The following is a 26,910-nucleotide window of genomic DNA, read 5'->3' on the forward strand; positions in this document are numbered from 1 at the left end:
ATGCTCAGCTTTGTGGACTTTTTACTTGGATGATCTGCTGTGCCAGTCTCACTTTGTATCCCTACCAATTACTGCACTCACATAATTGTGTGAACACTTGTGTACCCACCTCCAGATCAATATTGAGTTTAAGTGCAAAAACGTTGCAGTGCGAAGGGGTTGTAGGGATACCATAAATATAACCTTGAGAATATTCATACATCAGCACACCCCCATGTGTCTACACACACACTTATGCAGCAGGTGCTTTAAACCGCCAATCTAGGTTACTGACATCATAACTTGTACATACAGATCACTGCAGCAAGCACTCAACCTCCTGAGCTCCGTCACTAGCACTGAAGCTTGTAAACTACAGACAACAGTTTCTGTGGCTCATCTCACCAACCTATTGACAGCTTTTGTTTTCTCAGACTCTGTCTACATATCACACAAACAACTTAAGGCCAGATTTATCAAGGGCTTTTGTTGGCTTTGTGTCACTTAAGGTGATGCAATACAAGTCCTTAAGTGAAATTTACAACGCTGAACAGAGCCATGTTGTGTGGCTCTATGTAGCTTAGTAAATCTAGGGTAATGCAAAGCTGTGCAAGTTACTGCCTTGTGTTACTCCGCCCAGGGAAGGTGTTCCAAGGGTGGAGCATGGGCATTTGCATGCATCCACCATGGTTTTTGGCACATTCCCAGGTTTACTAAAACTAGTAAACCTGGTAATCTGTCAAAATGCTACGCCTTCCCAGGGGAGGGGTGACGAGAAAAAATATGTTCACTTCACCTTGTTTTTCCCTCTTTCGATGTGTGCTGCTGTCTGCATCACACATAGAAAGAGGAAAAAGCCTCAGAGGATTGTTTTTGTGCAGGAAGTTGTCCAATTCTGCCCAAAAACAATCCTGCCTACAATGCAGGCACCTTTGCACCATGGTTCAAGGGTGCCTGCAATGCCGCTTGGCAGACACTAGTGTGCCAAAGCTATGAGAGAGCATGAATCCACCATATCTACTAAGATATGGTGCATTCCTGACCTCCCCATTTGGTGCAGTGCAGCAGGTTGTCTTGCTGCATTGTGCTGCGTCGATTGTTATTAGTTCTGCCCCTTAATGTTTGGCTCATGCTGCATACTGTCCCAGAGCTTCCGTGTCACTTCATGCCACTTGGGCCTGTGTCCCTTGTCCAACTTCCAACCAAGTTGTCCTAGGGAGAAAAAACACTGATACAGGACAGTCCATTTTTGATCTCAGGTGTCGCTGATTGAAATTGAAAACCTGCTGCAGGTCCCGGGGTTGAAGCCTTTCTATTCATTTCCTTTCCTTAAACGCAGATAATTATAGTCACCTATTCCATATATTTTATCACTTTCAAAGGACCAGGATTGATGGAAACAGGTTGATTTTTCTTCGCCTGAAGCAAGTAATAATATTTTACAATTTGGGTATGGTCTTGTTGTCTTTGGTATGACATTGTAGACCACTTCAGGCAACATCATACTGCAAAGATCACCCAGACCTGCCGGCTCGACTAGAGGCTGTGCTGTAAGATCACGTGGAGGGTATCTATAAATCTATGCTAGAGCTTAGAGATGGGGGTCAGAGCTAAGCACTGGCCAACAGCAGTACAAATTAAGCACTTGGTACACAGCCCTGTGCATGCTGCTACTCAAGTGTTTATGCATGTGTTGCGAGCTCCTTCTGGGGGGGTGACACAGGGAATATCATAAAGAGGTTTTTGCACACGTGGGCACTGGTTGTGAGCACTCTGCTTATTTTTATTCAATTTATCTCCAACCGCTAAATGTGTTGCTAAAAACATATCCTTTAAGTCTGAGTATGCCAGTAGAGAAGGGTTGTCAGGCCCACCACTTTGCATTCATCTCCACAAATACTTCTTTACTATGTGTATTAGATTACACGCAGGACCGCTGGGAGTGTGCAAGTCAGCAGCTCCAGCGTCTTGTGCTTAAATATATATTTGACAAACTTTTCACGTAATCCATCGCCCTTTCCATAATTTGCTGACATCCTCAAACAACATGTTTTAGGCTGAAATGGGTCACTAATGGCTTAAACGTTGCACATTGAAATCAGCGTGCACTTTCGGACACCTTGTAAAAGTCAACTGGTCGCCTTTCACCTGTTGTTGTATTAAGGCATCATAGCGATTAAAATGATGCCCAGATGGTGCTAATTCGCCCACCTTGAACTGCAAAACAATTGACCGCCTGAGCAAAAGAAAATTTAAATTCTTAAAATGTAAGTGCAGTTCAAACAGGATAGAAAGTATAGACGCTACTTTGTCTCAAATGAAGGAAATTCATGTTTACACGAAGCCGCCTTCAAAGCAGAAGTTATTTCACAATCCCATACATTTGGCATCTCGTTTTACAAAATAAGTCATAACTAGTACTTTTCTGTTTTTATTTTCTACACTTATTTTTGTACTTGTTCAAGGAATGTAGACAAATGCAATATTCTATTTCTATTATTATAGTACTGAAAGTAACATTTGGATAAGCTAGACAGACTGTCTGAAAAATCGCCTAGCCTCCCTGTTGGCCAACCTACCTATGAATTATTCTGTTCTAAGTATCACTGGTTCTGTTCGCCCATAGAGCTGGGAAAAGCAGAGAGGCAGTCAACATAGAATATTAATGTTACATCTGCGTTCTCAGATCTTCCTCGTTGTGGCCAACTTTGAAGAGAATGGCCGGGGTGAGGAGTCCTCCGTCATCTACAAGTGGAACCACTGGAAGCTGAAATTCCTGGTCTATCAGAAGATCCTCACGCACAGTGCCAGGGACTGGGAAGCCTTCCAGATTGACGGGGAGTCCTTCCTTGCTGTGGCTAACCATCGAGAAGGTAAGATACTCCGAGGACATCTAGAACGACACATTGAAAGGTTGAGTGGATAGTTCCTACAAAGTTGAATTAGATACTAATTAGAACTTTGTTTTATAAAGAGTGTTGTACAGCACTTAAAATGTTACATTTCACTGTGTACTTGTTAAGGAGTCTAATTTCCTCTGCCTAACGCCAGTTTGCATTTTCAGTTAAATAAAACTAAGCTCCACTGTTTTAAAATATAAACACAAAAGGTCCCAGTCACAACAGTAAGTTTAGTGCGGATATATCCTCACCTGTAAATCTACACCTCCCCCAGCGAGATCGCTCTGCAGAAAGTAATACAGATTTCTTCGAAATTCTTAATACAAATAATTTTGTGATTAAAAAAAAATGGAAACAAATTTCTATAATTCGTATCTGCCTAACACTACGAGAGTAACAAGGAACAGCACACGTGCAAGAATACTTAACATTATATGACATATTATCTTAATTTATTTTTCCAAATGTTTATTTACATTATTTTTTTAAATTAAATTAAATTGTAATTCCACCCCAACCAGTAAAGTATATTTTATGATGAATATTGTCACAATCTTCGATGCAAGTTATGTATTTACATATTATTTAATTTGTGTTTTAAATTTAAAAAATATCATTTACAGTACATTATATTTAATGTGTTTATTAATTTAACATTTATTTATTTTACAACATATTTAGTATTAAAATTGACAATATTTTAAAGAACAATTAATTTAACATGATATTTAATTTAATATATTTGATATATTTCCATGTTTATTAGTGTTATTGCCTGCCTCTGTTGATTTCTATGGTAGTGTACTGCAGTTTTAGTGATTGGAAATATGAGGTGCTTAAATGACTCTAAGGAGTATTTTTACTAAGATTTTGCACGTGTTTGCGTTGGAAAAATGATGAAAATCCACGCAAAATCTTTTCTTTCCAATTTACTTTTTTTTTGCACTGGGAAATCAATTGAAAATAACACAAAGCAGCGCATAGAGCTGCTTTGCATTACGTAGCTCCAAGGGGGGATTACCGTAGGTGATGCATGGGTGTTCCTATGCAACCACCAAAGGGTTTTGACGCAGAATGATATTCACTAAAATAAGTTGGCAGGGTTTTGAGCAAAAAAATAGTGCCCATTTCAAATAGGTGCAATCATGGAGAAATGCTTTTATTTTTCCTTTCTTTTTCGACTTTGCATGTGTGCTGCACTGTACAGCACACACACAAAGTGGGAAACATTTTTGAAGTTCGTCTAAGCATAGTATGTTGTACTGGAATGTAAACCTTCAAGTCCAAAACCTATGCTAGACTCACACACTCACCCTTGCACTGTTGGAAGGGTGTGTGCATAGCAGACTGCTGCTAATTTCTGCACCAGCGCTAGGGAGCGGGGAGGAGAGCGCCCCATCTCTGTACATATGGAGAGCTCCTTCTCTCACCTTCTCATGCAGAGCAGCATTTTTGACTGCTGCGCTGCGTGAAAAAGTAGTAAATCTGGGTCTAAGTCTGTGCTGTTGCACTCTTAAGCCTGTTTTGTCATTAGCATTACACAAGTGTATATGTGTGCACTTTGTAAATGGTAAGTGCTTTACTAATTTGTGGGTAGAAAATCAGATTTGTGAATAGATCCCAAAATAGCAAAGACTGGAATTCAAGATGTACTATGCGATAGGCCAGCACATTGACAACCTTTACAGTGACACGACTGTCACATTGACCAAGCGTTTGCTTAAACATGACCATTGCCTCGACCTTAAGCGTAATATAATTGCAGAAATTAGTTAGAACTATGGCACACCCAAACAGGAAAATATTCATGAAAGGCAGAGTAGAAACACACTGCTTATCCTGTGGGTATAGGCCCAAATTATCAGAAATTGCAACAATATCAGTCAAGAAGGTCTGGTTACAAGAATACTATAACAAGTGAAGTTAAAAAAGGGGAACCTACAATGGAATTACCAATAGCCAAAAGCTTTGGTTGGCTGGTTTGCTGTGCCGACTCCAGGCTTAGCAGTTTGGCCACTAGAATTTGAAGTAACTGCCAATGGTTATAATGCTCATGTTGAGGTTAAATTTTTGTCTATACGAAAGTTTGACACTGTAATGGTTGTTGTTGTTATATGGTTCACTGCAAAGGCACCACCACCTAGCACTGTGATATTGCTGGACTTCTTATGGAACGTGTGTATATTATAACATATGTATTTGTATAGTTCATCGAAACCATTACAAAACAATTCTCTTATTCAAATGTGTATTTGTAAAGTAGCTGCTTTCAGAAAGTTAAAAAAACGTGCTTCTTTTGAAGAGATGTCACGGGACAGGAGGCAGTCTTGCTTCTCGGGTCTAGGACCAAAGAAAATACCTGTGCCAAGTCCTTCCACAGACATTTTGTAGTGTAAAAGCTTCCATTAAACTAAACATTGTACTTCCTGTGCAAGACTCTGCATGTGCTCATCTCCATGCAGACAGGTGACACCTTTTTTTCCCTTAACGCAGAGCTCTCAAGAGAAGGTGTATTCAGTGGTAACAGGCCTACCATCAATTAACCATGGGCTGGATCCTCTGGCTTGTCTCAACACAGAGTGGGCAAGGTCTTACACGTGTCCTTGTTTTCTCCTAATTGGCTTGCTTTTCTTCCCAGCACATCAAAACATTCGAAATGTTTATCAGTAGTCTTCAGCCATAAGAGCAGACTCAGTAAGGACACCACACCCAAGCAGTGCTACCTATAGATGAATGTCCTCAATGTCAATACAAAAGAGACACATCAAACCTTTAATGGTGTTCTAAAGACTCCCCTTGCCTGGGTGGTTTCTCCTGCGGCACTTCCTCCTAGTTCCCACTTCCTCCTTTACCCCCGGTCTGTTTGTGCTCTGGGTTCCATAGAAAGAGCCTTGATGGATCTTAATGTTGTTAATATAAGCACAGCATAATCAGCAAGGTACAGGGTCTTTTTTTCTAGAGCAGCTTTGTAAGGTGTGCACCTGAATATTGAACTAGGAATCTCAATGGCATCAATATCGGGGACACAATACTGAAAGACAAAATACTGAAAGTTAAATATAGATTTTCTGTACCAAACTCCACATGCATGTACCTTGTCGATATCTTTAAGGTGCATAGATGTGGAGCTAAGAACAGTAAATCTTTACTTCTGTTTGCACTTACCTTTTGATATTTTGTCCCTCGATATTCTTTTCATGATATTAGCGTATCTTGATATTCCCAGCCCCAAGATTCAGTAGTATATTCATTCCTGAGTGGTTGTCTTTGTCAACCTCTTAGGAATTGGAGGCAAACACCCCCTACATACAGGATGACAGTGTTTTGCAGGATGTCTGGAGTGATGCACACAAAAAACGTAGAAGAAGGACTTTGAGACATGCCTGCCACGAGAGGAAATGGCTATTTCCTTCACCTTTAAAATGATTGAGTGTGTTGTAGGCTGGGTTTTATATTCTGCTTACAAAGCACGCTGAGGATTTTTTTTGTAAGCTCACCCCTAATTTCTTCTGCTAATATATGCTAGTGAAATGAGTGTGTGAGATAGCTCCGTTGTACAGAGGGATACTGTGTGATCTTTGTAGGGGCTGTTTAATAGGCTTCTCTTGCTTCCTTCTGCATAACTGCTTATTCCCTGCAATTTTCCTCCTCCCACCCACTTGTGATATGCGATTTTGTTGCTGTTGTCCTGGCAACTTCTACATGCATCTCTTACCTCGTCATGTACAGTTTATTTGCTACCTGAAATAATTTTATTCTCTCCAGCTCCACTTTCTCTACATTCGTCCTCTCTTATCCTGGCACTGGTGTACTCTTGGCCAGTGTATGTAAGACCAATGTGATGCTTTTGAACTCTTCATTGTTGTGGCTTATACTTTTTATATTCACTGACACTAATCATATGTCTGTATTAAATGTACACGTCAGTTTTGCTGTAAATCATTACATCTGCAAAAGGTGAGACAACCGTATCTATGCCCTAGTTGTTTACTCATACGCTACCACAGTCAATATGGCTGGCTCTATTTTAAAACATGCCTTGTACAGTACTCTGACATGTTGCTAAGTAGAGTATTCACTAAATGAGACAATTAGTGAAGACGTACGTAAGTAAATAAATAAATACCCAAATAAAAATGGCCAGAGTTTAGGGACTGTTGGGATGGTAGTCACAGGATAAACTGCTATGATGACAGATATAGGCAGTCAGACTTGGAGCTCTTTCTCCGAGCGCTCTTTCCACACTGACACACTGAGATCTTTGGCCCAGATGTATCAAGCATTTTTCCAGTTGCAAAAGGCCCAATTTGCAGAATCGGACATTTGTGACCTGAAAAATCAATTTTGGTATGTATTAATCTGAAAGTACTTTTCGGTAAAGTTACCAAATCCCAGTCTGGAATTTTGAATACATGCCAATTTGGAATTTGGAAGGGGCTAGTTTAGGGCATCTCTTCCAAATATCGAATCATAATGGGATGTATGAATGTTCTGCGACCAGATTACTGTCGCAAAACATTCGCACATTATGACGACCTCAAAGTTGGTGGTAAGCCATTCGCAAATGGGAAGAGATCCTCTTGGGACCCATTCCTCTTTAAGAATGTCTAAAAAAACACCTTTAAGAGCAAGTAGTGGTCTCACAGACCACTGCCTTCTGCTAAAAAATAAAAATGAAACTTTTCATTTTTTTCTTTTTTAAACACATTCTGTTTTCCTTTGATGAAAACAGCTGCATTAAAAAAAAGATTACTTTATGAAAAAGCAATCACAGACACTGGTCTGCTGACCCCAGCAGGCCACCATCCCTGTGATGGCTGCAATTCCTAATGGGTTGCAAATTGCGACCTACCTCATTAAAATGCATGACTTCGGTCTATTTGTGACCCACTAGGAATCACAAAGGAAACTCAATAGGGTTTCATGACTTAGGTCTATTTGCGACTCACTAGGCATCGCAAAGGAAACTCAAAAGGGTTTCATTCATTAGGAGTACCGATTTCCTAATTGCGATTCAGAGAGAATCGCAAGTAGGATAATCAGTATTCCTAATGTTAGAACAGCTGGCCCATTGTGCCTTACTGTCAGAGTTGTAAATTTAAATGTCTTAAATGTTAAGTAAGAGCTGATGATGTCGGAAGTGTAACTATTGATGGCAGAAAAAAGATAAGGAATACTGGGACATCAGCTCCTCTCCTTTTCCTTCCTGCCAACACTCTAGACTGAAGTTAATTCCCATTAACTTGTTTACTCTTACTTTGTTGTCTTCCCTATTTCTGTATCATAACTTTTTTGATCCTGATTTTGCCCCTTTGATACCTGCTTCAAGATGACCATGAGGCGGTGCCACGTTAAGGACTTCAGGGGCCCGGGAAAACTAATATTTTGGGGGTCATGCATGGAACAACTTTGAATTTTGTTACTCATTCACTGGTAAATCAAGCCCTATGTTACCAACCAAGATTGAATTATACATCAGGTACAGAAACACGCATAAGTGAGCTACATAGAACGTTTCCTTTCCCATTGGTGCCCGGTAAGGTGGGGGCCTTGGGCATTACACACTTATGCCCATGCCTTAAAATGTCTCTGCCACGAGGTCTGAACCTTAGATTTTTGTATTATACAGAAATATCAGAAGAGGCCCTCTACAATTCATCTGCAAAACAGGCTTTTATGACACTATTTGAGATGAAAAAGTCCATAACGAAACAATAACAATAATCACGGTAATTGTACAGGGAAATACACATTTTATCTGAAATGACTCAGACAGCAGACACCGAGCAAAGACTATGTGCAGTGATAACCCACTCTCAAATTGCATATTTTGCCTGTGAGTTTGAAGCAGCAGGATCCGTGTGGGCAGGTTAATGACTGAGACAGAAATGCGTCCTCGCCCAGCAGGAGGACACGATGTGATTGACTTCTGCTGAGACAATCTCCCCTTGCAGCGCTCTTCCCCTCGCTCAGGAAACAATTTCCTGAGATAAGTTTAGACGGAGGGCCTCCTGTAGCCTGACCTTGTATCATGAGGTGCGCGAGGGATGACACACTTGGCTTTGGGATTTTGACTGATTATGTCCGGCCAGGTTTCTGCCCTGAGAGGATAGGATTAAATAGCCCACCCGCCCGCCCCACTGTGCTGGGAATGAAGGCTGGTGTTGTGCTTGAGCATCAGTGTGGCGAATTCCACTCAGCTACAGTATCAACATATTCCCCTCCCCCATCCTCTTTCCTTCAGATGGTACCACCTATAGCCATTGTGTGCTATTCCTGCGCTGCTCGGTGCCCCACTGATGAAGAATCACTTTTGTTAGGTCTCGTCTAGGCAGCACGTGCTGTCTTTTTCGAGACATGGTGTATCTCATCTATGGACTTCAAACATGCCCAGCATTTTAGGTGGTTCTTTTTTCTGCTCTTTGGAAATACTTGCTTCTTAGTGGGGCATTGGCTTTATTTGTCCCGCCTTTGGATGTGTTTTTCATTTGCTGGCTATTTCCCCTGTTACATGTCCTCCTAATCTTTCGTTTATTTATGTCTTTTTCGGTGCACTCTTTTTTTCTTTAGGCTTATTGTTTGATGTGGGCTGTGTTTCCTGTGTGCGTTAACCGAAGGGAGGTCAATCGTGCCAGTACGGATTTTATTTGTTATGAGTTTATTTGTATTTGTTGTGATCAATGTTTTTTATTTTTGTAGAGCTGATGCCAAGATTCGAACCGGTTCCCCAGTATCAAAGTAGGCAGCTCTGTATGTTACACCACATTGCTAACTTGCATTTATAACAAGCACTTCTTAGAAGTGCCTGTGCCTTTAACATAGACGTAGGACTGCACTCTCTGGTACCAGAAAACTTTCCATATTCAGTCCCTGCTTCCGGACACAGAGTGCGAGACGGGCACCTCCCAGTGGTTAGTGCATACCACTATCTTTAAGTTAAGTGTCTTCCATTCTTCTCAATAAACGCAACTCGGTTATTAAAATGCATGTACAAATATACAGTCATACTTTCAACATTTATAACAGAGGTTTACGTGCTCAGTGGATGCACACACTGCACCCCCTACACGGAGAATACAAAGGGAACATGCCCTTCATGTATCCTTCCAAACTGTGAGCATACCTGTGTACCCCAGTGTACCCGTGTGTGGTCTGTGCCCTGTGTACCTGCATATGACCTCAGTGGGTGTACCCCATAGCTTTCTCCCTTTTATTTTATAATCATAGAAGAACAATCTTAATGTTATCCACTTCATCCTTTCAGATAAAGTTCACCTCGTTTGATTACCCATTTAGAGAACAAAGGAATTTCTATTTTAAACTGTATCTGTTTTAGTGAGAAAGGCCAGTGTTGTGACACAGTATAGAACGGGCACTGCTAAGACTAAAGCAGCAACTCCGAAAATAAATGCCTGTGCCCGCCTTTGCTGTTTGAAGAACATAGAGTGTTATTTTAGGAAGTCTTGAAAGGAGTAATTGCACTTGGTTTAGTGGGATTAAAACTTCTGCATTAACAATAAGGACACACGCAAATAATAGGGTGGGGACCATTCAGACTCAGAGGAGCACATAAATGCTGGGCACCCATGTGAGCGACCCTGCCCTGTGCCCTGACAAAAAGCCAAGCTTAAAACAACACGATAGATTGCAGGGCAGCAGATATACTTCAATAATGCTCATGAACCAATACCTAACGAATCCCCTCTTTTTGTCTTTGTGTGCCTCCCCTGTCTCGCTGCACGGTGAATGCAAATGGATTACGACCTACAGATATCCTTGCGACTTGTGTACGTACCTGTGTACTTATCCTGCATGTTGTTCTCGGGCATCTCTGTGACTGTCACCTGTATGTGTCTCTTCTAACAATGCATGACTCCCACCTTCGCGTACCGCCATAGTATGCCCACGTTTGTAACCCTTTGTGTTTTTTCCAAGTTGGTGTGTACACACTCCTTGCGTGTACCTCATACCTATGTATTATTTGCTTATCTTTCCTGTTTGCGCATCTTTTCTAGCTCAGTGTGAGTGTGCCCCATTTTGTGTATTCTCACCCGGGCTGTTATTCCCTGGGACTGGGAGCAACGTTTAGTAGTAGCCACATGTTGTACGGGTGGTGGAGGGCCTCGGTTCTTGTTTACAGCAGCCGTGTGTGATCGAAGTGCAGTGACATGGCTTACTTTGACATTCACACGCTTTTGGGCATTAACAGCCCAGTACAAAGCTCATGGTTCCCCTCTCCAGTAAACATAGATGAGCAACAACGGCCATGAGCAGAAGGCTGCTTGTTACAGTCTGCAACACTGTTAGGTACATACTGCTCATATGCTTTTCTGGGTACACGTTGCTTATGAACCTTTCTGGATGCATGTTGCCAGTTACATACAGTTGGTACAAATAGTTGGGCCAACACCACCAGCATAGCGCACACTGCTTAGATGTGATTAATAAGCACTGCGTTTATTTCATGGGGCATATTAGTGCTGATTTAAGAAGTTAAACTAAACCAGGAAATGGAGATTAGTAAACTATAATGCATTGTATTAAAAAAATCACAAGAGAATAAAACATTCTCAGCGCTTCCTAAACGCAAAAAGATGTTATTCGCCATGACACATAATTCCACTTCACAAATCCACTACACACTACACAATTCCACCCCACATAATCCCACAACTAACAATTCCAATACAACCCACATAATTCCACTCCACACACATCCACTCCAAACCAAAACACATGGGTACAAAATATTCTAATTTACAGCGCCAATAGCTCTAACAATCGCAAAGGCGAGACCTATTGGCATTGCCGATACTTGCTTTGTAGGGCACGCCCTATGGCCTATACTAGTAGCATGTGTGCTGCATAAACACTGCCGAGGTAGGCAACAAAAGTAAAATGTAGCGCTATTTGGTGCAGTATTTATGACACGCACAAAGCGAGGTAAAGAGTACGTAGCTCAAAGGTCACGTCATGACACTGTCAGAAAAAGCTGGATGGGACAACACCATATTTGTCAGATGTGTTACCGATGATAGGCACCACAGAAACACAGATTGAAACCCGTTACCTGCTAGGATGCCTACAGTTACCTCATCACAGAATTGTAACGTTTGGAGTTTACGAGGAGGTTTTCAGATTGTTTATGTGGAATCAGGGCAAAGGAAAAACAAGATCAGTTGAATGGGCTCTGCGAAGTGTTTGGGTTTTTTCGAGGGTAATGTGGTATGCTGAGTTGTAAGATAGTCTACTTAGACTCAAGTAGAACTTTTGCCAAGAGATCCAGTAGCTGTTCAGGCCAGGTAAAAAAAAAATGGAAAACTGTGAAAACTAGTTCCTCAGAGGGATAAATGTATAAGTTGACACCACATGTATCTTGTACCTGTGACCCAAATTCTCTCATTTTTGGGGCATTCCAAAATACAGATATTCCAAGTACTCATGAAAAAGGAGATATGGTTTAGGGAGAGACAACTCTTCGGACACTGCTTCTGTTGTAAATTTCAAACCACTCATGCTACACTGAATTGTAATCTGGAGTATATTGATTCAGTTCCTGTGGAGGGTGTTTCATGGTCACAGGTTGTACTGCAGCAACTGTTGGATAAGGATGTGAGCACAGCTCTGGCTGACAAAAAGGTGTAAAATCCTTCGGGAGAAGAAGATCCCACAGATGTTGACATTCTAATATATAATTATATGCTTTTGCATCTCTCCATCCATTGGGCAAAACGAGCATGGCACTGTGATAGAATGTTCATAAAGAAGAATTGCTGAGAATTGTTCCACATTAAGACTCAACTTTTTCTTGAAGTTGAACCAGTGATGGCTTTACCTAGGATCTATTTCTACAATATCAATGCGCTTTTGCTCTCAATCTCCAATAAGACTGTGCACTAAATGATAATAAATAAAAACAACAGACACGATAATGAGAAAGTGGAATGAACTGTACAGTACCTTGTTTCCATGTGTCTTCTGCTACAAGTATGTTTTGGAGACTGCAGAGCCACACTTTCCCATAGAAAAGGACTGAGTAGAGGACTTTGAGAATCTCTCAGCAATGATGCTGGAAAGAGAGGATTGATCCAGAATCTTGAAATCACAGGCTGATTCTTTTGGAGTCTGAGGGCATCCATCTGGGTGGCAGTGGCACAGCAGCATTTATGGATCAGAAAATGGAAGGCAAACACTGTAAAAGTGGCCCAAGTGTCAGTCCCCAAACAAGATTAGATAATGACCCAGACACTGAAGGAGAGAAAATCCACCTTGATCTTCTGGGAAAGACCAACGTTTTCAACCCAAGGTATTCATTTTAGCAATAAATGGTTTCAAGGCCTTGAGTATGCATTTCTGTAATTCTAGAACTATGTGCGCACACCTGCTTTCACAGAGAACACAAATACATGTGTTTTTTAGGACGCTTGCTCATTACTGAGGGTGATAAAGACTGCCGGCCTGATTTACAGACTACACTTTGTAGTGTGTTTTCTAGTACTACAGTAGTACTACAAAACTTACTAGAAAGTGCTATTCAAAAACTGCACTTTTGTTGTAACTTACACTTTCGTAGTAACTTACACTTTTGTAGTAACTCCCTACCTCCATTTTCTATATGAGACTATTGCAGTACCAGTGCTTGGCCATGTTTAGTGCTGAACTTACTTCAAACAATTAAGTTACTTCAAAGGTGTAAGTTACTACATAAGTGCTGTTTGTGAGTAAATGTACTCAAAAGTGTAAACTTACTCAAAAGTGTGCGAATCAGGCCCTGCACTTTCAGATTTCCCCCAATAAATTCGATCATACCTGCCAAAATGTAATAGGGAGCAAAGCCTTGTTAAATACTGGGGCATGCAGGTTTAGTGTGCAAAATGCTGCCATCGATATGTTATGCCCCATTAGGAGAGTTAAACTTATGATGGGTGATACCCCTTATAAACTCTGATTGGGTGTGATTAATATTGTCTACCTCTCATAGACCCTAGTAATGGAGTTGCAAATCTTTTTGCTTCCTGGTGCAAAATGATTCGAGTAATGATGTCCACCGAAGTGAGCTTCAGTGAGAGCTTATTTAGAAACTGTAAGGACTGTAATGAGGTGAGACACGAGGCAATAGTGGTTTGATTATTTATTAGAAATGTCATTGCTCCCTGTCTCCTTTTCTTTTTACAACTATTACACCCCTGTTTCTCTAGGTGGATCACTCTTTTGGCCTGATGAACACAACTTCTTAATTAGAATGTCTTTGGGTTTGGTGGTCTTTCACAGGGTCTCCCATTGGGAGGGCATATGAATAAACATTTTCATTGGTTAAATAATAATGGATTGGATATGTGAAGACTCACCTTGAAGCATTAATGGCTGTGACGAGAAAGAGATAACTCGAGAGAATTGATGTGCACTGATTTTGGATGGTATACATGGGTATATATTGCATTTGTGATGTTTGTAGGCAAGTCATACAGGTTGTGCTGCATCAAATTTAAACGTGTAGTCATTAGACATCGGCCACACATTCCAGTGCTGCAGTAAACTTTTTATGCATTTCTATGAAGGTGGAACACTTTGAGAAAGATAGGTAGATGATTTGACCATGGACACTTTTTGGACCAGGACGTGGGATCTAAAGCTACAATCATCATTGCTGAGAGTGTAAAATGCTAGGTCTCAATCTAACATCTAGTCATTGGCATATTAAAACAGTATGGGCCTAATTCATAAAAGTAAACTAACACTTGTTTGGTATTCACAAACGGATTTATGTGTAGGGCAGTCCTATCTTTTTTGTGAGGAGACTTCGCACTTGTAAAGGTACTGTTCATGAATCCCTTTGTGAATACCAAACATTGTAAACTTACACAGAAGTGTAAGTAACCTTTGTGAATCAGGCCTATGTTGACGACATGTGTAGCTGTAGATACACATGGTCTGCATACTCCTCCCATCTGGTGTTGGGATCGGATGTGCACAACTTGTTTTTCTTCGAAGAAGTCTTTTGAGTCACAAGGTACCGTGACTCCTTCTGCAGTTGGCAATACTCATGGACATTAGCTTGTTTGGTGGATTGTTTTATTCCTCTGCCGGGTTTGGACCTACATAGCTGAAGCTCCAAGTTGATGCCATGTAGTGATCGTCGTTGGAGGCTTTGGGTTCTTCCACTCCCATTGGCAAGAAACAATCTCTTTCTTTGCTTTCAGTTCACCTCTGTTGTGAGCCTGTAATTTCTGCAACTGGTGTCTCCTTGATGCCCCATCTTAGGCACTCGGCTCTCCTGGGGCCTTCTCATTGGACTCTGTCCTCAAAAATACAGACATCATCATATAAAGAACTCCCTTTCAGTACTGTCTACTGTGTCAAGCAAAGCACCTGTTGACAGACCACCACCAGGTCTGCAACCTCTGTATATCCCTGGAGCATGACAAGACCTTCAGTTCCACCTGCCTCTCCTTCCAGTCCGAGAAGACCCCCAGGTACCTTGTGATCAGCAACTGGCTCCACACGATGACTCATCTGCAGGACAATGACAATACTGATTTCTTCAGCAAGGATGTCTAAGAGGAGCTGCTGGCTGGTCTTTCAGATGACCTGCCACTTCGCTTCATACTGGAACCGGGTTCCCCTTTGGGCTTAGGGATCGATGACCAGTCCAAGGCAGCACAACTCCATAAAACAGAATTTGCTAGTACGGTTCTCCAACCTGCTACCACGGACCTCATTTAGAGGCTGAACACTGCCCGTTCTGGGGGTCAAGCATAGAGCCCACAACCTCTGTAAAAGCCTTTGGGTTGCCACTGCCTTCCAGCCATGGCTGGCACAGACCTACGGCTCCGGGCTGACACAAACTTCACTCCTGGCACTGAAAGAGCCACACAACCTCTGGCGTTCCTCAGCACTAGCAGTTCCCTCGACCCCTACAAGGCCCTTGATTTCGGTGCCAAAGGCCTCTTCAGAGCAGAAACACCACTCAGTTCCGAGACCACCATTGATACCGAAAACTCCCTCGACATCAACTCAACTATCGAAAACTCCTTTCTCTGCTGACTCTGAGGAGCATGTGCATCCTATTGTGCAGTCACTCCAGGAGGTTAGATGCCTGGCAGAAAAGACTGTTTATTCACCAGCAGACATGCAGAATTTCAGCAAAACACCTACCAAAGGTGCAGCTCCTTCTTCCTGAAAAAGAGAAAGCTCACCTTTGAAGAACAACTCACCTTGGAGCCATCACCACCTTCAAAACTGAAGAAACATCAGGACAGGGGCACCAGTCCTTTACCTTCTCATCTCCCTCCTCCTTCTCTGCCTACACCTCCTCATCCACACCCTCCCCCTCCTCCTTCAGCATCACCTCCTCCTCCACCACCCCCTCTACCACTACCACAACCACATAGATCACCTCCGCCACTTTCACCAAAAGGCTCTCCACATTTATTTTATGGGGGGATAGCCCTTCATATCCTTTGGACACTTATAAAGCTCCATACAACCCTGAGCCCAAGGATGATCCATGTGATGACTATAACGTTGTCCTCTCAGGGGACAATGACCCTGACCCTGACCCCACAAAGTCATCTCCTTCTGATAGCACCACTTCTTATCATGAGGATATGCACAGGGCAGCCACCTTTCAAAAGGTTGACCTACACACAATACAATTCCACTCCAGAGATCATGAAAGACCCAGTGAAGGCCAGAGTGGCCACTCCGAAGGTAGATAAAAGGAATAAACCCTTTCCCTCAGACCCACTTACATATGGGCCCACCTCCCATGGGACTCTCTGGTAGTGCACACTGCACAAAAGTGAACCAATGTTCAGGGTACTGGTGACACCCTGCCACCAGATAAGGAGAGTAAGAAGATTGATGCTGTGGATAAAAACATGGCTTCACAGTCAGCCAACCACTGGGGCATTGCCTACTTGGTGGGCTTACTCTCCAGCTATGACAGGGACCAATGGGATGAGATAGGGGACCTGATCCAACACCTCCCAGGCCAGTATAGGCAGTGATGCAAGAACTAGTTTCCTAGGGCAAGACTATCCCTAATACCCTCATTAGGTGTGCCCTAGATGCTGCTAACATTGCCGCAACAGGAATCAACACTAGTGTTCTCATTCAGTGCCACACGTGGCACCATGTCTCGGGTTTCGAGCTGGAAGTCTAGCAGCATCTGATGGGGAACACCTTTTTAGTTGACCAGGTGCTGGTGAAATTTAAAAAAGTCAGGGACACTGCTAAAGGGTCCCTGTTTGCCTTTAGGTCCTTTTCGTATAACCCCGTTTTGTGACAGTTCCCATGCCACCTCTCTGGACATTTACACACCTCTTATCAGAGGCAGCAGCAATATCAGTAGCCCTCCTGGGGTGTCTGTAGAGGTAACAACTCAAAATGCAGGGGCAGAGCTGGTGAGGCTAAGAGAGCCGCTCCTCCTAAACAGTGACTCCCTCTCCTTTCCCCCCGACCCCACAATGCCTGCAAGGGGAGGAGTGCAGGAGTTCCTCTAATGATGGCAAAATATTACCTCAGATCAATGTGTCCTGTTCATTGTAGAACACAGTTACTGCCTGAAACTCACAGCCCAACCACCAAGCTTCACCCTCCACAAAGTTTCTGTCTCTCCAGAGCACCCACACCTCTTATACAAGGAAGTATAGGCACTCATACTCAAGGGCGCCATAGTGCCTGTGCCCCTACAACAGCTTGTCAAAGGGGTGTGTTCCCTGTACTTTCCCATTCCCATGAAAGACTGGTACCTCAGTCCCATCCTCGACATCAGGAATATCAGCAAGTACATTCTTTTGGAGCACTTCCACATGGTCACACTCCAGCACATCATTCCTCTGCTGCAATAAGGCAACTTCATGATAGCTTTTGACCCAAGGGATGCCTATTTCCACATCTCAATCCATCCTGATTAAGGCCGGTCTCTTAGGTTTGTGGTAAGTGGACAGCATTTCTTGTTCAAAGTACTGCCCTTCAGGGTCACTACGGACACCAGAGTCATTAGCAAATGCCTTGCTGTGGTAGCTGCTCTTCTATGAGGGAGTGGTACCCCTGTGCTTCCTTACCTCGATCACTGACTTGTAGGAGGAGTCAGTATACCTTGTGACGCAAGGGATGTCTCTCTGTACCTACAGCAGCGCATGCCACAAACAGATGCTTATAGGGTAAGTAACATTTTCCTTGCTCTATTTTCCATTTTTCAAGTCACTGGGGGTTCTGTGAGAATTTTATAATCCATTGGGAAATTCCAAATAACATTTAAAACAAATGTGTTATCTAACTGTAACTTTGTAGCGTATAGTGAAGTACTTTAGTAAACATAATTATAAATTAAATATTTCTTTAAATTCCAATAGTATTATGTTGAGTTGCTTTTAGGTCTCAGTGGAATTCTGTGAAGCCGGAGTTCTGTGGCCCACGGAGTCCTCCTGAATGTGCCCCTCTCAGAAGCGCTAAGAAGGGTGGCGTCTGGTCAGCCAGACCCGACCCTGCATAGCGCTTCCGAGATGGGCACATTCAGAAGGGCCGTGGGCAGTGAAAGCTGCTGCTTACGGCCTCTTGTGCACTGGTCTGCCCCGTATGTAGTGCACACGGGACAGGCCGATGCACAAGAGGCCTGAAACAGCAGCTTTCTTTTGCTGCGTACGGCCCTGACCTGAATTCAGCTGCCGTTTCAGTCTTTGTTTGCACAAGTGTGCACAATCAACGACAACCAAAGAGACAAGGACTTACGTGTGTCTTCCCGGGGGACCTCCTCTCCTCGTTGTCCAATGGCAAGGACGAGTCCTCGTCATCCGACAGTGACGACGAGTCCTCCATTACAGCAGCTGCCTCCCTCCTCTGCTCCGGTGCGCGCTGCAGCCCAGTTATGGGCTTCACAATGCAAGTGCAGACTGTCTGCGCTTGCGCTGTGCGGTCCACACTGGGCTGCAGCATGCACCTGGTGAGCTCCACTCCCCTGGCAGGGCTAGCTGAGTTTTTTGGATAACTCGACGCTCCAAGAGGAGCACAGAGTTCCAAAAACTCTATTAGCCCGCCAGCAGAGCGGAGCTCCCTGCACAAGACTAGTTGCTTTATGAGTGTGTTGAAGTTCACAATGCTGTAGGTTAAAGCTTTCAGCTCAGATAATACATTTTCCAATGTTCTTCTTCTACCAGCAGCTTCCCGGTTACTTTTTGTAAAGTCAGTCAAATGGATCTCACAGACTGCCTGGCCAGACCTCATAGAGGGAATTGCCCTAAAGTTTTACTGGAATAAATGAACAAGATTAAAAAACAAATACTCTTTTTGCAGTCCTTCCTGAAGCTTGCCCTTGCACACAATGGCTGGTCCTTTTGCTTCCATATCGGATGAAATTGCAAGGTTAAAGAGTCTTAAGCCTCCAACTTGTTTGCACTGTTGTTCCTCGGGGGCTGTCCTGTCTTCTGCTTCCAATTTTTGCATTACTTGTGTTTTTTAGGAGACAATCACAACATTAACAGTGTTGTGTACAAATGGAACCCCAAGACACAGATGTTCGAGGTCAACCAGACGATTCCCACCTCTGGCGCTTATGACTGGGAGTATTTTACGGTTGGACCATATTCCTTTTTGGTAGTGGCAAACACGTTCAATGGCACCTCTACACGGATTGACTCCCACCTCTACATCTGGCTCGGTGGAATGTTCAGGCTCTTCCAGTCAATTATGGTAAGGAATCCCTGCTAGAATTCCTAGAGAAGTAGCATATTTGTCAAAAGGAGCAGCTTAATAAGTATATTACAAACAAGGCATTCATACTATTTAAAACACACATCTTGTAAAACTAAGTCATTTATGGAAAAGGAAGCTAGACAATAAAAGTTTTAAAAAAGCATGGGAGATGGTTGAAGTGAAGTACAAAACAGTTACACCGGTGGTTGAGGTCACCCTCATAAATTCTATTATCCAGCTAGTGCTCACAATTTATTGGATTATTTTGGTTGTTTCTAAAATCTGTGTTTGAAATGGAGACCATCGTTAGAACCCTGCCAAGTCCTAACGACCTTAGTCATTACAGGTTGATATGAGTAGTGGAAACGCTTGGTATGAACAGAGAGACCAACCTGCAAGATTGTGGTATTAAATACTATACAATACAATCTATAACAACAACATAATAATATTGGCAACAATAGTAATAGCCTTTTCATAAAGTCTGTAATACCACAGTTTTTGCACTGTGAATATAGCCTCAGAGCCCGCCGTAGTGGGCTATACCAGCCATTAAAGGCTCGCTCCAGTGTTAAAGGCCAGAGCCGAGGGCCTTAAACAAGGGAGCTGGACTTTAATTGCTGGTATAGCCCAACTTTGAAGGGCTATAAGGCTATTAGAACATTCTGCCACTAGAGGGAAGATTGTTCTAATAAATAAAACAAAGTCCTCATGGAGCCCGAGGAGATTTGGGCTCTGTGACCCCTTTGTTTACAGCTGTTGCTGTGAACAAAGTACATTGGAATGTTGACACCCGGGCTTTTACCCACTATTAAAAGCGCAGAGCACTCCAATGTCTCCAAGGGAGCTCACAACATTCCAATGTTCTAATAGCTGTTTAACATCAGGTGTTTCTATTACCATTACCAGTTTTAATGATATTACATTTATGGCCTTAAGAAGGATGGGGGGCTGTCAGCAACCAGGATTCAAACTTGTGACCTGCAGACACACTAGATATCAGCAGTAAACTCTTAACTCGCTTAGCCATGTATATTCTCAGAGAATTTACATGTAATTTAATGTGACTGCTGCAGCTATTACATTTTCATCTGTAGTGATCAAGGACTACACTGATGCATTTGTTCGAAAGCCAACTGGTCCAATGTTCAGCAGTCTGCACAGTTTGGAAACAGACTATTCCTTGCTGATGACAGTATGCTGAGATCAATGTTTATTATCACTTTTTCCCTAGACCTTTGGCGCTGCAGACTGGGAGGTGTTCCGCATCCATGACCGGATCTTCTTGGCGGTGGCCAATAGTCACAGCTACGACAGTGGTACCCTGGTGCAGAACAACTCTTATGCCATCAACTCAGCCATTTATGAGCTCAACATCACGGCGCAGATGTTTGTCAAGTTCCAAGACATTCTCACCTTCAGGTAACCACTGCTTCTCAGACCCCGCTCTGAAGACGCATGCAAGCTTGCCATCATGGTGGCGTTTGGCCTGCATTCATGCATCAGAGGTAACTCCTCTTCCGCTTGCATCTACCACCTCTCTCATTCAAACTAGAGGTTAGTGGGACTGAGGCTTAAATGGAATAAATAACCCTTACAGGGACACTTAACATTTGCATTTTTCAGATGCTTTCTGCATTTCTTTTGCTATTTTTTTTCTTGGTAATACTTTGGGGGATATTTAAGAAAAGTGGTGCTGCACACAGTGAAGTGCCACTTTTCTTGCACCCCTTAGTGCCCTCCTAATTCCACCACGTGTGCGCCATATGTAAAATACGGCGCACCATGGTGGTAGTTAGGGGACTAGCATCAGACTTTTTTACGCTAGTCCGGCGCTTTGCAGGATTAGTTTAAAAGATTCTGACGCTAATCCTGCAAAGCACCCATAGGGCCATTGTAACCAATGGAAGCCTCCTTTTAACGCCTGCTCTGAGCGGACATTAAAAGTGCCAAAAAAACATGGCACAAGGTAATCTCTTTCCTTGCGGCATTTTTTTGGCCCTCCAATGGGGGAACACCCCCTTTGCATACATTATGCCGGCGCAGGCATAATGTAGCGCAAAGGGTTACAAAGTGGCACAATGCATACATTGCACCACTTTGTAAAGATGGCACAGTGTTTTTGGCATTCTAACGCCACATTACATTAGCATCATAAAAATTATGCTAATGTGGCATTGAAATGGAGATAGGGGCTCATAAATATTCCCCTTTGTGTTTATAAGCTGTCTGTTCCAGCAGCATCAATTTATACCTTAGTTGCTAACATTTTAATAGAATTTACTCATTCAATTTCTTTGTTTTTGTGAATTCTGGGGGTTGTTTTCCAGTGTCTTCAAAACTTGTAAATATCAGTGGTTATGAGTGATTACATTTTTTTGCACAGTATTACTATGTGCTTTGTGAACAAACATTGCATGATGTGCATGTATTGTATGGAAATATTGCCCCGGGCATGGGCATGCGATACCCCGCCTCGTCTTCTGCATGGTCCTTAAAAAAGTCACAGGGGGAGGTGTTGGGCACAGAAACAGCGGGCCATTTGGTGTGCTTTGCCAGTGGCTCAACTACACGTGTGTTCATTCGGCTGTTTGAGTACAAATTTCAAACCCATTAGAGGACTCCTTAGAGCAACAAGAAGGCATTGTATGCTTTAAACAATTATTCTCCTGGGCTCATGGAATACAGCTGCCAATAACTGAATAACACTAAGACAGGGTCACAACAAGACATTTAAGAAATGCAGGTTTTGGCCGAAACCAAAGAGGTGTACAGTCTTTTGGATGATACAATGTTCCATTCAATGATGGACTTCATCAAAGGGTACAAGTGGATGTTGTACTGTTTAACTAATGTGGTAGGCTTAAGGCAGCCAATGAGTTAATTGTAACTAAAGTGGAGGATCAGATGTTGGTCACTTCACGAGGCCATGCAAGACGTCTTCCTTTGTACTTACTGTAATGAAAATGCTGCATCACTGTGCATGTACAGTACCCAACCAAACTCCTGCCCAGTGAGTTATCTATCGCCCATGATAAATAATGACGCCACAGGGTATGTTATTTATTGAGTGCAATAAATAACACCTGTTCTGAGGTTATGGGGAATAGCATGCAGAATATGGTGTTTACCGCACCAAAATCTGCATGATACTGTAAATACCATGTTTTCCTTTTTACATTTTGGCAGGTTTCACCTGCTGAAATTTAACAGATGTTGGTTTACGTAACACATCCAGTAATTATTGGATTTGTTAAATACAACCAAACTCGAAATTCTGTCCTGTGCATAAGCAGTGTTTGCAATTTAATGAGTCACTCATAATTAGGCCCCATATGGAACATTCATAGGTTATTGTGAACTCCAAGCATGCCATGCTACCTGGAGCCAGAGCTCTGGGTGTCCCACTTGCCTTCTCCTTGGCTACTGCTGCTTATTCTCTTGTCAAAGGGCAGGGCATGATGCAGGTAGCAAACCCAACTGTCAACTTTGAAAAGCAAACACAGACATCTAGGCTGAAGCCTCTATTTTGTCACTGTCAAAACAACTTAAGTTCCTTCAAACTCAGCCTGCAATTCGGAAAAATAGAAAGACAAAATACAAACATCCTAATTTCTCCTCCAAATAATGTCCATTTTGAATGTGTGATCTGAACCATAAAATATGCCAAGAAAATAAAGACACTATTTTTCTGATATGATCTTGCAGATCCTGCCCGCATACTCAACTTCTTCAAAGCCACCTTCTACAGAGATGATTTTGTTATACCCTCAATTGTATCCTACACTCTATTCTCAATTGTATTAGGGTATTTTGTGTTGTGTAATGGTTTGGATGTCCTTGTGCACACTGTATACCCCGAGCTGTCTGTGTAGTCTGTATCTCGGGTGACAGCAGTTGCTGATCCAGGTTCAGAATGCAGAACACTGGTTCGTGATCTCTATTTCTTTATTTCTACTTTCAATAAATTCGGTTACCTGAAGAATTCAGGTTCCTGTCATCAGTGAGGTGCTGACCTATGAACGTAACAGTTGTCTCAAACACATCCTTCATCAGTGTTCACTCTGGATACCCATACAACACCCTGATGACCTTGTCAACCTCCGGCCTATTATTCATCTACCCTTCTTTGACAAGATCAGTGAAAAACAGTCTACTGTCAAGTCCAAGATCACATCAAAGCCAACCATCTTTGCATGGCGTCCATCTGGCTTCAGATCATACTGTACCTCAGAGACAGCTACCTTACACATTATAGACAAACCCTTCACATGAAAATGGCCCCTGCCTCCTATGTTTCAGCCACCGTTGACACTGTTGACTATCCCAACATCAGCCAAATCCTGAAGTTTTAAATGGGAGGGATGTACTGGCAAAGTGCTTGACTGGTTCTCCTACCAATTCAACCAACACCAGTTTGTTAATATGGGTACCAGAAGATCCAAGGTTCCATCCTGTTGCCCATCATCTTCAAACTCCATATGGAGCCCCATGGGGCTTTTCTTATTGATAACCGCACCATAATTTATGTGCAGATGATAAACAACTCTCCTTGAAAGTCTATCTTGCTTCAGTCATCCAGTGCCTCAAACACTGCCTAAACATCCAGACCTGGATGTCTGCAACATATCTGAGGACCAACCCAGTAAGACAGAATTCTTGTTAATTGCCAAGGTCAGCATGCAACAACTAGTGCAAACCTGGCTCACTGACATGAACCTTGATGGCTTTGAATCACAACTTTCACCCAATGCCAGGTAACTTGAATTCAGCCTGGACGCCAAATACACATTGCCAAGAAAACACATAAGACTTTGTAACAGCTCTCTCTACCACAGTCAGTGAAACCATTTCTCTCAGATGGTGACTTCAGAAAAAATGTTCAAGCTCTCAAACTCTTGGATTGTGACAATGCCCTGCTTCATGGCCTCCCAGACTACACAGTGCCCCACCTTCTTAAGGACAATTTACACATAGGAAATTGCATCCATGGTTTGAAGAAATATGATCACATCACCCCCATCCCAATTAAACTCTACTGTCTTCTCTTGCCAGCCAGAGCCATCTTCAAAACCAGCTACAACATCTACAGAAGCCTTCATGAACAGCACTTGCCTATTGGGCTGACAAGCTCACATCTCCTTTGGCTTTTGGTACACCCACAGCCAGCACATTGTCAGACTGGAAGCAAAGAAGTGTAAAAAAGAAAAACAGGGAAATAGACTTTCTCCATCTATGCACCCTGGATCTGAAGCACCATTTCACAGGATCACCCCAGCCTTCTGCATTTCAGGATAGAGTTGAAGACAAAACCCTTTAAAGAAGACTACATCACAATGAGTAACAGTATGCTTCTGCTTCCAAAACCCAGGTAGCCTGCACTTATTGACTATATCTTTGCCTTTGAATATATACAATGCTCCACTGGCTTTTGGCTAGGTTTGCACTATACAAGTACCACATACATACATCCATACATACATACATGATGAAGAGCCTTACTCGTCATGCTGCTTTTGGAACCTGCAAGTCAGGGACTACATACAGAAAGTTTTATTAAAAAGTGACTCAGTAGCCAACCGGAATGAACAATTCTACCATTCTACACTAGACCAGTGTCCTATACCTACTTACATAGTGGGATCAATAAGTAATCATTTACCTTGGTAAATAATGCCTTTTTCTGTTATCTGGGTAACACCTGCTAATTTACCAATCAGGCACACCTCCCATTAGAGCTACAAGGGGAAACCCTCAGGTTATGCTGGGAATTTCATATCGGTAATTTATTGCCCATCTTGTAAGCACCCAAAATTGGGGCCTAATTTGGAGTTTCATCGCAAACACAACAGGTGTACCCTACTCTGCAAACTCTCGGTCTTCCCACCCTATTTTGGGTTTGGCAGATTGTCAGTATCCTGGTGACAGAAGCCCTGTTGGCTCCATCAATGGAATACTCTTCCGACTGCTAGATGGAGTATGGGTTGTCATAGGGAAGACCCTATTCAGGGTGGCTGATGTAAAGACTTTTTTGGTGCCCATCAAAACCAAAAACCCGGCAGTAAGGGACAGAAAAATAAATTGACCCCCACACTGCGGGAGAAAAGTCTCTGGGTGTGAGGCAATTAATGTTTTGTTTAAGACAAACTCCCCCCTGGGGAGTTTGTTTTAGGAATAGTAAAAAACATTTGAAAAGTTTGATGTCAAGCTGTCATGTCTGATGCTACTGTCCTTCAACCGTTTCATACATTGACAGTAACCACTGTTGTGGCAGTTCCTATCAATAAACAGAGTTGTCTGCTAGGCCGTCAGGCAATTTTAAATTAGGCAGACAGGGGTTGCTCAGGATAGCAGAGGTAAGTACCGACAAACTCTTAATCAGGCTCTGAATCTTTTGTGGCAGTGCGAGTAATTCATGATTCCAATTCATAAATTGTGAATATCTAGGGACTCTACTACCAAGGCAAAACCTGCTAACGCCGCATGCTGGTAAGGCATAACAACTTCTTTTAAGCACTGAACAACAATTCAGTTTGTGGCCTACATCTTGCGGTCAAGATTCTGAGGTTATTCATGATATGAAGGAGGATCTTGTTGTCTGTCCTTAAGTCAAACAAAACACGTCTCCTTGACTGTATCCTTGACCGTCTCCTTACCTCCTATTTAACTTGGTTATCTTTAACTCATGGCACTCATTTCATAGGAAAATAACCTTTATACATTTTATCAGAACAGTGCCAGGTACTGCCTGGGCATCACTTGGCATGCATTTCTCTCAGAAATGTCACTTGATTCGGTTTGATTGCCCTATAGAGTTGGAATGGGGATCAAGTGAGGTATGTGCACAGCTGAGTGAGGATCTGCCACTTGTGGTTATTCAGAAGGACAGCAGCTTGTACCCTTCAGAGGGGGAAATGTGCACACACAATATGACATGCAGCCGCTATCAGCATTCACCACATGCCCAGAGACAGGCCAGTTTGTGGTGTGGGGTTACAAACATAACGCCACAAACTCAGAGGCAAGACAGCATATAAGGTGCATGTTGCAGTTAACATAACAGAACATATCTCCTAGAGTCATAGACACAGAGCACATGCATGCTCCTGTTATGGCGAGAAGCACAAAAACATACAAAGTAGGACTTGAGAAAAGAACATAGTTCACCTCCTAGGAGTATGTTGCATCAAGTTGATTAACAGAGCTTTGAAGGTATAGCATGTCAGTTTCGGCCACCTCCTTGGACTGGTGGTGAATGGGGGGGAGGTTTGAAGACTTGCCTAAAGGGCAGTCATGCAGTGCCAGAAGGGCTGCTTTGAAAGGCCAGTGTAGGTGC

At 42.7% G+C, this 26,910-nt stretch overlaps 1 protein-coding gene across 1 annotated transcript in view; it reads left to right on the forward strand.

The window, feature by feature from the left end:
• The window catches only part of TSPEAR (thrombospondin type laminin G domain and EAR repeats), a 136,477-nt gene that overhangs the window by 92,035 nt on the left and 17,532 nt on the right, over positions 1-26,910 (forward strand). The window contains exons 8-10 of the mRNA XM_069225716.1: positions 2,666-2,852; positions 19,342-19,571; positions 20,809-20,996. Of these exons, the coding sequence (XP_069081817.1) occupies positions 2,666-2,852; positions 19,342-19,571; positions 20,809-20,996 (605 nt within the window). The remainder of the gene's footprint in view (positions 1-2,665; positions 2,853-19,341; positions 19,572-20,808; positions 20,997-26,910) is intronic.

Source organism: Pleurodeles waltl, chromosome 3_1 (assembly GCF_031143425.1).
Source record: "Pleurodeles waltl isolate 20211129_DDA chromosome 3_1, aPleWal1.hap1.20221129, whole genome shotgun sequence".
Lineage (NCBI taxonomy): Eukaryota > Metazoa > Chordata > Amphibia > Caudata > Salamandridae > Pleurodeles > Pleurodeles waltl.